Raw genomic sequence first — 12,179 nt, 5'->3', positions numbered from 1 at the left:
TGATTATAAAGGAGTCGTGTCCGGATTTATAATAATTTCACAACAGATTAAAATGCTTCAATTTGCCAAGTCAAATTCTAGTGTGAAACTAGCCTTGCTGCCATTCCATCTCTCCCGCAGACCCCGAGAACAGCCCTTAGCTAGTCTAGTGTGCAACTATTCATTTCTTGTCTCGACTACGATTTTTGTGATGAATTTTAATTGGTTCAGATTGGATCAACGGACCTCCGATCGAATCTGAATCTTTCTACTTCAAAGATCAAACAAAATTGTACATGTAGTTTCTATCAAAATTTATGTAAGATTCCATCAATTAACATAAAACTCTTTTAAAATCTTAATTGAATACATCCTCAAAAACTACAAACACAAGCCAACTGAAAATGGTGAAAACGGAGAGGGGAAGGGTGGCACCCCTTTACGAGAAGAGAGAATCTGTAAACGCCCCCACATGAACTGGGTGGTGATGATTTCATTTGTTAAAATGGAAGTTTACACGTACAGGAGGCATTTGCTACTTTTCAGCCTAGAAACAACACAATGTAGTAGAATTTTTATAGGCCTAGCAAGAACCTTCTGTACATTGGAGAGACTTAAGCAAAGGGAATTTCGTACCAATCGGTAATTACAGAAGTTAAAACAGGGTGTGACCGTTCCTCAAGTTCCAAGGAGGCCTACATCTGCTTGCAAGAAACATCATATACAGTGGGTTGTGGCAATGATTAAGTAGCAGGTCTCTTCTTATGCTTGCTCTGAACAAGGCTTAGCAGGAAATCTGTAAATATGTGTTCATAGTCTGGCATTTTGCCGTAACCTGCAATTTGTTTTCCCAAAAAGTTCAACTAAACACCAGCGAAACTTTGCAATTGTCAACGGGCAGTAGATTAGGTGAACGTGATGAGGACACAACGATTACTGAAAAAGCATTCTTGAAGACAAGAATCTCAATTTATGGCATAATTTTTTATGAGGGGCTAAAAGAACTGGCACCTTCTTCATTATTTTTTTTGGTCTGGATGCTTCTTCCTTAGTTCACTACTTATGGCTCGTTTTTTATTTGTCCTATGTTGGTATTTAAGAAGTATCCTAAATTGCCCACATAAATGTTACCCTGTAAGAGCTAGAAAAATTATTACACACTGTTGTTGGATGTTTGGCTTCCCCAGGGAATGTAAATAATTAAAATCCTGAAAATTGAAGTTGCATGTTGAATTATAATAGAAATATACGATTATATGCAGCCAGGAAGCTGTATCCTCCACAGATATTGAGGAAAAGAAAAAGAAAAAACGGAAAACACATATAGTCATTTGAAAGGGGTTCGTTTTTAACATCAGATAAGGGTAGGGATGTCAAAATCCCATGATGTATATAATTCTCTGTACTCAACCAGGCTACAGAGACAGAGAGAGAGAGAGAGAGAGAGAGAGAGAGACAGACAGACAGACAGACAGACAGACAGATCCTAGATTCAAATTTGAATTTCAAAACATGTATTTTAACTGACATAAACCAGATATAGACTAAATACATACAAATTAAACTTACCAGGAAAGTAGTTGATGTCAATGACATAAAAGACATCCTTTGTCCCGTGCTCTCGGATCATATCAACATTGAATAACCGGAGGCCCTTTAAAAAGTAACATAGTCAGGAGGAACTAATAACAACCATCAGTGCTGAGAGAGAGAGAGAGAGAGAGAGAGAGAGAGAGAGAGAGAGAGGTCACCAATCGTTGGCGGAGCTGCCTTGCAAGGTTCTCTAACAAAGGTCGTTCAGGAAGTTCTGCAACAAACGTGCAATTTTAAATTAAACAAGGCCGTGGATAAGGCAGTTTTGTGTTGCAACATAAATATATTACTAAAACTGCATTTGGTCACTGAGAAAAGTCTTAACAGTTCGTTTGAGAAAACAGGGAATCAGCTTTATTCATAACCACCAATATATTAAGTATAATATTGTTAAATGATCTTACCAGCAATGCTGGGGTCCAGGTCTGCATCATCTGCTGAAGCTGCAGCACATGAAACCCTGGGGAAACGGAACACACCAGCAAGTTTTTCTAGTTCACGTTTACTGATATTAGGAAGAGAGAAACGCCTGACAACCTTTATGGCTTCCCCAACAATATAAACTTTAAAGAGAACACCACCTACAATGAGGCGAACAGGAAAGGGTTGAAAATTGTTTTATTAGAACTACGAAGTGATTGAAAAAGAAATGATAGTATTCATGCATCAGTTAACCACACTATACCATGATTTACAAACTCCTGCAGAACCAACGGAGGTTCAAGTTCTGAGAGTGAGCATTGGTCGTAAGCAAGAAATAGTTCATGTGACTTGGCACTACCATCCACAAGTAGCGGTTTAGCAACTGAATTACAAAATAAACAGAAATCAACATCCAAGTCAGGATTCATCAGACTGCATTAGTCGACAACATATCTCCCCTACCAAATTGCTGAAAGAAGCCTGCCTCCTGCGAATCAAGATGGCTATACATACCATTCTACAAAGCAAACATTATCCACGGAGATCCAGAGGATCAATAGGCCGTATCAGTTAATCCTTGTGCAACAATCACTTGGGTATGTAGAAGCTAGTATTATATGTAACCCATTTCATTCAGATGCGGAAACAGTGTCCTAACACTTAAAGCAAAAGTAATGCTCCTGAAAACACACCCCACGCACACGCCAGAGAAAGATAAAGTAACAGTACCCAGCGGCAATTTGAGCCCAGCTTTATCAACTTCATTAGGAATAGATAATGGATCTTTTGTAACAATCAACTGCTTTGGAACAACAACCCTGCCTATAAGAGCCAGAACAAAAATTGGTCAGGGACTCAAAAATATATAATTTACAGTTTGCATGAAAGATTAAAGGGACATAATTACCATGGCAGTCGGACAAATTCAGATCTGCCACACCCTGAAGCATGGACTGGCGGCTGTGTAGATGTTGTACTGCATTTGGTGGATCAAGGACAGTTACTTCTGGATGTTTTTGTCTGTAATCCTTCAAAAGGAAAAAGGGGGAAAAGTAAGGCCACAGTAAAATTAACTGCACTTCAGTTACCAAATAATGAAACCTTGTTCAGAAAACACCAAGACAGAGCAAAAGTTCCCAGGATATTGCTCAGGTGGTTAATGGGGAAGATGAGATTGAATTTTCATAAATCAAGGATAGACCAAAAAAGAGCTCGTAATATCTTTTTAAGTACTTGATAGATTCAGCATAAGTGCACCTATTGCACAAAAGTATATCAAAATGCAGAGAATAATTGCCAAATAATTCAAACTCCTCATAATCTACTACATGCATTATTAGACTCCTCCTGATCTAGTCTTTAAATTCCTCCGTGATCTAGTCCCACGAGGCTGCAGATATGCTTAGAAACTTTATACAGAAAGTAGTAAGGCATTAAAAAAACATACAAATTCTTTGAAATGAAGTGCTTGCCATAATCCTATCCCACACTATTTATCATATGAAATTGCAACGATAATGGAAGTTGATTCATACACCTCAAAAATCATGTATGTAACCCATAAAAAAAAATCTTTGCCCTGCATGCTTGGGTTTTGGATGTATGGATAACGTAGAAAGTTATTTTCAATTCATACATGCTTATGGGTCGAGCAAATGCAAAGTGGCACTTCTAAAAGTTTATGTGGTGTGCAAAATGGCACTTATATAAATTTAGCATGTGGTGTCTGCCACTGAAAAGGTACATACATGTCTTTATTTGTTTGAACCAGAGAGGCAATCCTCAACTTTGGCTTTAGTTCTAGTCATGCAATATAGCAGAAACTGAAATACTACGGATATTTTACGCTTCTGAGTTTCAGCCCACAAACTGATTTGAACAATTACAAAGTAACTAACAGAGTAAAGAGAGATATTTGAATCAGAGAACATAGCATCACCCAATGATACAGAAATCACAGAACTTAGCATCACCCAATTACAAAGTAACTAACAGAGTAAAGAGAGATATTTGGGTCAGTGGTTATTACTAGAGCAGGAAAACTCCAATTTACCATTTTTCATTAACCATGTCAAGAGAGGACAAGATTCATAGGAACACATGTGATATTTAAGACATGACAGTAACAAGTCACATTGAATGCCAGGTTACTTCATCCAACAAGCAAAACAACAAACTCAATTGCCAGTTCAGATCTAAATGTGTCCATGTACACAATCAGTAAAGTGGTTTTTCTAATAAGCAAAAGAATATGATCATTCCTATGCACATTCTCATATAACATTCTCTTATACTCTTGTGCTTATAAGAGAAATTCTCTATATACCATATGAAAAGCCAGCCTCTTTGAATTGTGATTTTTATAAAGACACCATTGCCCTTCTAGCTGCATCTATGAAAATGCTAATCCCACCTATCTTTTGATGAAAATTGTATTACTATTTTAACCTCAACAAAGAATAAATAGAAGTATATAAGACCATGGCACTGGTGTAGGCCTTATTGGCTGACACAGCTCCGACCAATGTTCCAGACCCAGCCAGTGCACTAAATCTGACCCAAAAAAAACTTCAAGGCCAGTGTCCAATGCTGGCCATGCTCATTCGCCTCTGTTGGGGCCAGCAAGCAGTGACCTTATTTGGCTGTCATGGTGCCAGCACCGGTGGCATCAGATTTGTGGTAATAACACTGGAGATTGGAAAGAACTATGTCCAAGAAGATTTCAGGGATTATGATGGTGCTCTGAGCAAAACCAAAGTTTTTGAATTTGAATAAAGAGTGTGGAGAGACGATACGTGTGCTTATCAATTTTTTGGGTGCAAATAGATAAACACGTTATTGAAATTACATACCTAGCCTACTTTCATTAGGTCGTTCAATATTCCTTTTATGTACGGTACTGCCACTACCATTCCAACATAGAAAAAAGAATTTATTAGATTCTATAATTTCCAAGCGTCTCAACATGAACAAATTCTTTAGCAAGAGATTTGTTTCTATTTTCTTTTTTAAGTACAAAATAGAGATCAGCCCACTTGTTTTTTTTTTTTTTTTTCTTTTTTTAACTTAATTTCAATATACTATATATAAGATTCTAATACAGTTCATTGCCACTAAGTTCTAAACTATTGTCAGTATATTTCCCAAAGCTAAAATCAAACTTGATTATAGCATAAATATCGGGAAAGAATAGAGGTTTGCGATGTTGAAACATTCTTTAATGTCAACTTATTGGATTAGAAATACCTATATTATCAATTTAAAGCACTGTTTAATGTCTCCTACAATAGCAAGTAGGAGAGTGGTCTTATGAATAAAGGCCACACAAACACATATGACACAGACTATTGATTCTGCGTGACCTCAGCAAATAAAATAAACCATCTAAGCCAAATATCAAACAATAGTACCCTGAAAAGCTATGTGAAAGAAAATGCAAAGAAGAAAAAGGAACAAATGTTTTTTTTTTCTACAACCAAGCTCACCAATATCTAAATATGATCAAGACTCATGATGAGGAGAGCAAAAACACCGCAAATTATGTCAGACAAAAATGACTTTAAGGGCTAGGATATTTGGGTTTTAACTGACTACCACCATTTCAAACTTCAGTTTCCAGCATTAACACAAAGCAACCTTTTATATCATTTGACAAGTTGTACAGCAAGAAAATGCAACACCACAAGTTCACATTCAATACAAGACAAAGGAGAAGGAAGACAAGAAGCATTGGGGTTTGCATGGACAAACCTCAATAATCTCGGACCACTCTTTTCCTGCCAACTGGAAAGAACAAAGGTTTATTAGACATATTCATAATGTGGTCTATATTTGTCGATAAACGATGAGCAAATTATTTAGTGAAACAGGCGGGGAGGGACTTATCGAATGGCATGATTAAAGATTCCAAATCATACAACCAGAGGCAGCCTTTTAAACAAAATCTTTTAAGACAGTGAAATTATCACAAGTGAGAATGACATAGTCTAAAAGAATCTATGACCACTAACCTTATGCAAAACAACATCAAAGGGGCCTTGATCTGAAAGTGGCCTGTTTAGATCAATTGCAATGAAGAATATTCCCATATTCCTGCACCCGTGAAAGTTGTTACTAAATTGTGTGCTGAAATAGTTTGAAGCATTTTCAAAACTTGAGCTATGGAGGTTGTCCGTATCCATCAATATTCATATTTCATAATAAGTTTTAAATAAATTTATTTGGTTTCTTAACTTACATACAAAAAATAAAATAAAAGTTTGACAAATATCAATAAAGCCAAGAACCATTAAAAGGGAAGTAGAAGGACAGGAGACAGCGAATAATTCCATTTAATTATAAGCACAAAACTTGAGCTTGTTAAAAAAAAATCAAGTAATTAAAGGACTTATGTGCAATTTTGCAATGCTATACTCAACAATTGCAGAAACAAATCTCTATAACATGCGCAGCTAAAAAGTCAAGGTTATGGTTGCCGACTGGTCAAGAGTCTGTCTATGAAGCATAATCAATAATTGCAGAAACAAATATCTATAACATGTGCAGTTAATCTGCTACACAAACAGTTAGGCAACAAAAAATTCATTCTAACTAGAAATGTAAACGCACCTATAAAGGGGAGGGGGTAATAGTTAAGCCTCACTTGCACCAAAAATCATCTATGCAATTACATAAAAGATGAGGGACAAGAAAGCAAATAAATATTCTCAGTAAGACAGAAGTGGCAAAAACCTTTTAGTGTTTTTGAAAGTTTTGGAAAACAGAAACAAACACCACGAATTGACTTTGGGTTCCTGATTGAATGGACTAACCCCAAAGAGTATATTTGGTGGAATATTCCCCATTTAAAATTGTCTGAGTGAAGGGCACCAAATACCAACATTCTAGATACCCACTGGAGAAGCTGGTACGCTAAAGCCAAGCAAAAACACTTGCCCATGGTCAATATTGTCAAAGCAAAACGATATAGACAAAAACATCCATATCCCACACCCCCACCCTCCACCCCCCAATCACACACCACTGCAGCAAAAATCCACTTTCTTTATCTTGTTTTCTTTTTTCTTCTTTTGTTTGTTCATAAAGCAGGAGATACAAACTGAAACTAGAAAACAAGACTAAACCTTTTGGATACCCGAAAAAGGAAACTACAATAACAAAAAACTCACAAAGCTTCAAAATTCACAAAGATACAAATATGTGTATGTGTGTGTACAAAATTATGCAATGACAGAGTCGAATGGTAAAAAGATTGATGGTACTATATAACATACCGCGCCAAGCCAAGAAGTTTGGGCTGCAAGAAGCTCTTCTTCTTCTTGGAGGTCAAGGCATAGCCAACGACGAGTTTCGGAGGCGGAGAAATCCCAACGCCGACAATCGAATTCAATTCCCTGCCGTTTTCCTCAGCCACCTTCTCTTCTTCTTCGTCGCAACAAGGATTGTGAATCTCGCCCTTCAATCTCATTCTCACACACTCTCAGCAATCAAACAACAGACAGAGAAATCCCCAATTCAGAAATCAATCCCGCGCTTCAAATTCCCAAACTTTTTTTCCAAAATTTCAGAGAAAAGGAAATGAAATCCAAAATTTAAGAGAAAAGGAAAAGATATATAGATTATAAATAGAGTGAAGGACAATTGGTTCTCTTGTCCCTGTCTAGACGAAGCTTTTCTCTTGTATATATGTAGGGGCGTTCTGTATGTATGTGCGCCTCTATATATAGAAATGTGAATGCGAGAGCCAAGCTACTCTGCTCTCACTCGAGTGTAGCATCATGTGGGTCCAACTGTGGGGCACACGGTATGAACGGGTCAGATCGTCCGAGCGGATCTCGCGCGAGTGGGTGCGGGTATAAGATATGTGGGTGTTACAGTGAAGGAGTGAGTAAATGAGGGAGGAAATGGAGGAGTGGATATTGCAAGGAATATTCAGTCTGCAGGGCACGCGAGAGAGTTTGTATTTTTAAATAATAAAATGATAATAATATAAAATGATTTTGTGGGTTCGATTATATCAAGAGAAAATTAGTATTATAAGGTTAGGGACAAATTAATATGATTTTATAAATCCAATGGATAAAAAAAACTATTCTTCATATTTAAATGTTAATTTCTTTAATTATTTATTTATTTATTAAAGTTAATTTCTTTAATTTTTTAACTCATGAATCTTCGAACGTAAAGTAATTTATTGTTTGAGTTCTAATAAAAATGACTTATAGCTTAAATAGTTAGGTATATTTATTCGTGTATTTGATGTCTTGTATTGATTCTCTTGTTTTTGATTTCGTGTATCAAATCAAAATTTTTGTATACTTTGTTAAGTGAAAGAGAATTGAAGATGAAGGGTCTTTGTTTTCATGCGGTTCTTCTTTTATCACTACCCGTGGTCCAACTTGGATTTTATCAAGTCACACATTTCCATTTTTCATGGTGATGGTCATGGTATACGAATATTTGAAAGTAATACTTAATATTTTTTCTTTAATTTTATGAAATTTTACATGCTTAAATAACGTTTACAATTGAGATATTTAAAGGCACTTTTCGGGGCCTTTAGGATTGGGCATGGAAAGTGCCTAAAAAAACTTCAATTGTGGTCATATAAATTAAGTATGAGATATGTAAAGGACCTACTAGTGTAGTAGTTTGGAGTATTTATTCTCTCAAGCAAGGTTTTTATGTTCGAGTTCTAGCATCCGTGTAGTTTATGTAAGTTTAGTATATTATCGCATCTCTCAATATAAAAGATCTTCAAAAACAAAATAAGTATGGATATGATAAGATTTGAATGCAAACTTTACTCTTCTCTCCCAATTAATACTATTAAAACATAGATTTCGATTCCATGCAATTGAAAACTATGACCAGGCTCGTCCAAAAAAAAGGTTAAATCAAATCACCACCATGTATATTGTATATATTTTCTTGTGTGTCGCTTTTTTTATTATTATTATATATTTTTGGAACCTACTTGCCCGGGAAGTCATGAACTGGGGGCTACCATATAATTAACAAAATGTTTGTGGACAAGGAATATACTCTTTGCAAAAGAGGCAGAGAATATGCTCAGGGTTAGGCCTACTTAATCCCAACTTTTGGGCATCATTAATTTTATCCTTTTCTTGTTTGCTTCTCCATTGAAAGAATTGACAATAATGAAAAATGGTAAAACTAATTAATCATCAGAGCAGATAATGTATTTCAAATTTGCCCGTGTTGCGTTTTCACATGCATTAATAATTGATATTCGCTCGCATAAAAACATAATTGTGTCACCATTATGCAAACTTATCTATGCAAATTCCCTTTGTAAGCTTGGTTTATCTCCTCCCACTCATTGAAGTTAACAATAGTATCGCTTTATAATGGGGACAGATGTTACAAAAATAATCAGTAAATGTTGTATGCTATAGGATCACTATATTATTGCACAATTCTTAAAATACAAACAGTAGCAAAATTACGAAGTCTGTATAAATGTGCAAATATATAAATTAAGTACAGAATACTGACTTTTATTGAAGATAGAGGCTTGCGTATTTGCAATGTCCTAAAGACAGAATTTCGCCTCTTCTCAGTGCTTGAAGTTCAACAGGCGTCTATCTCCCAGGATTCAACTATCTATAATTCAAGGGTCCAGCACCGGATCCTTGAATTCTGGCGAACTTTGGTGTGCTTCTCTCCAATACAGTTGGTAACTTTAAAATAATATGAGATAGTTTTAAAGAAAAAGAGATTCGTCTTATGGCCTAGGACTTGTGGTTTTATAATAGAATTACACCCCTTCAAAATAGCAGTTAGTATCAGTTATACCTGTTCAAATTCAAACAAAAAGATAAGTCTTTCTGGTTTGAATTTAACTTCTGCCAAAGAAATCCGAAAAATAAAAAATAAAAAAAATATATTTTATTTTCGGGCTAGGTATATTTCTTTTATTTTTCAGAGACCCCAAGAGCCCCAAGGCCCAAGGCCCAAGTCTTGATTATTAAATATTAGTATTAATCAAGCAAGCCAACCATAATAGTCTTCACTACCAAGCCCATCAGCCCATCAATCTTTATTTAATTGATGTTAAGGTTTCATGCTTATAAAGCTTATGGAACCTTTTGTTTTCTCCAATGTGGGACATTTGCTTTCAAACTTCCAACAATACCCCACATTTGAAATGCAAATTTGTTTTTGAAAATAAAACATGCAGACTCAAAAACTGGAGAAGAAATTAGATAAAATACACATCAGGTAAAGTGTCTTTTGGACTTGAACTTTCCCTAGTGTAGACGTATCAGATCTACTTAATGAATCAGTGGAACTCATAGCCTTGAACTGTTCATTGTTTTGTAGTAAACCGAAACAATACGCCACACATGTATTAAATCTTTACACACTTAAGTTCATGCGGTTGTGTTCATTTTGGTCTTGAACAAATCCCGGTCTCATAGGAGCTTTAGAGAATGTAGTCATGTAATTCTCATAAATGCGACCCCACATTTACTCCTATATAGGTAACGTTAATTAAAAGTATTCTGCCATACTTCTTTTGAATATCAAAATACTAACGTCATTAAATGTTTTGTATAAAACATACCCTAAAAACTTCTGCAGACAACACACTTTGATCATAGGAATGAGTAAATAGTGTGTTCATACCTTGAGCCATTCCTAACCAGTTTGCCTATTGAACCTAGACCATGGGATCTCCAATCAGCTAGGTTAGGGTTCCATTAGGTTAGCTCATTATGAAATTGACATTAAACCCATTCCCCTCGACGCATATTTAATTTGCTCTCTAGGTAGGCCTTTTGTCAAAGGATCAGCTATGTTTTCCTTTGACTTTACATAATCTAATGAGATTATTCCATCTTTGAGCAACTGTCTAATTGTGCTATGTCTTCGCCTTATATGCCTTGATGTGCCATTGTATATCTTATTTTTGGCTCTTGCAATAGCTGCCATATTATCACAATGAATACATACTGCAGTTATTGGTTTAGGCAATAACGGTATATCTTCCATAAAGTTTCGAAGCCATTCTGCTTCTTCAGCAGCCTTGTCCAAAGCTATGAATTCTGATTCCATAGTTGACCGTGCTATATACGTTTGCTTGGTTGACGTCCAAGCTACTGCTGCCCCTCCACATACAAAAACATAGCCACTAGTGGATTTCGTTTCACTTTCACCAGAAATCCAGTTTGCATCACTATATCCTTCTAAAACTGGTGGGTAACTTGTGTAATGCAATCCATAATTTATTGTGCCTTTAATAAATTGTAGCACTCTAATCAAAGCCTTCCAATGATCATCAGATGGATTACTAGTGTATCGACTAAGCCTGCTCACTGCATAAGCTAAATCAGGCCTTGTACTATTCATCATATACATTAAGCTTCCAATCACTTGTGAATATTCTAGCTGAGATACTGCATATCCATTATTTTTAGCTAGATGAACTGATGGATCAAAAGGGGTCACAACGGATGGATCATCAAAGTGACCAAATTTTCTAAGTATTTTTTCTGCATAATGGGACTGAGTCAAAAAATAACCTTGTTTGGTTCTTTGAACTCTAATTCCAAGTATGATATCTGCAAGTCCCAGGTCCTTCATATCAAAACGTGAACACAACATTTTCTTTGTAGAATTAATGATATCTTTGCTAGTACCCATTATGAGCATGTCATCAACGTATAAACATACTATGACACATGAGTTCTTGAAACTCTTTACATATACGCATTTGTCACTCTCATTGATCTTAAAACCATTTGACAGCATAACATGATCAAATTTTTCATGCCACATTTTTGGTGCTTGTTTAAGTCCATACAATGACTTAATTAATTTGCACACTTTCTTTTCTTGTCCTTTAACCACAAACCCTTCTGGTTGTTCCATATAGACTTCTTCATCTAATTCTCCATTCAAAAAGGCAGTTTTAACATCCATTTGATGTATCTCCAATTTCTGTATGGCTGCTATGGAAATTAATATTCTTATAGATGAGATTCTTGATACAGGTGAATATGTATCAAAGTAATCCAGCCCTTCTTTTTGTCTATAGCCTTTTGCTACTAGACGTGCCTTATATTTGTCTATAGAACCATCAGCCTTCAATTTCTTTTTGAATATCCATTTATGACCAATTGGTTTATTACCAGGTGGTAAATCAACCAATTGCCAGG

The 12,179-nt window shown here is 35.8% G+C and overlaps 1 protein-coding gene across 1 annotated transcript; it reads right to left on the bottom strand.

Moving 5' to 3' along the window:
- On the bottom strand, positions 270 to 7,735 carry LOC18767691 (inositol-tetrakisphosphate 1-kinase 3). Its single transcript, XM_007199133.2, has 10 exons — positions 7,269 to 7,735; positions 6,006 to 6,087; positions 5,746 to 5,778; positions 2,903 to 3,023; positions 2,725 to 2,817; positions 2,258 to 2,377; positions 1,977 to 2,153; positions 1,731 to 1,786; positions 1,549 to 1,633; positions 270 to 814 (listed from the first exon to the last, which is right to left on the bottom strand). Exons 1-10 carry the CDS (start codon positions 7,460 to 7,462, stop codon positions 723 to 725), a joined length of 1,053 nt encoding a protein of 350 aa, XP_007199195.1. The 5' UTR covers positions 7,463 to 7,735; the 3' UTR covers positions 270 to 722.

This window comes from Prunus persica, chromosome G8 (assembly GCF_000346465.2).
Source record: "Prunus persica cultivar Lovell chromosome G8, Prunus_persica_NCBIv2, whole genome shotgun sequence".
NCBI classification, from domain to species: Eukaryota; Viridiplantae; Streptophyta; class Magnoliopsida; order Rosales; family Rosaceae; genus Prunus; species Prunus persica.
This window is presented reverse-complemented; position numbering and strand designations above follow the sequence as displayed.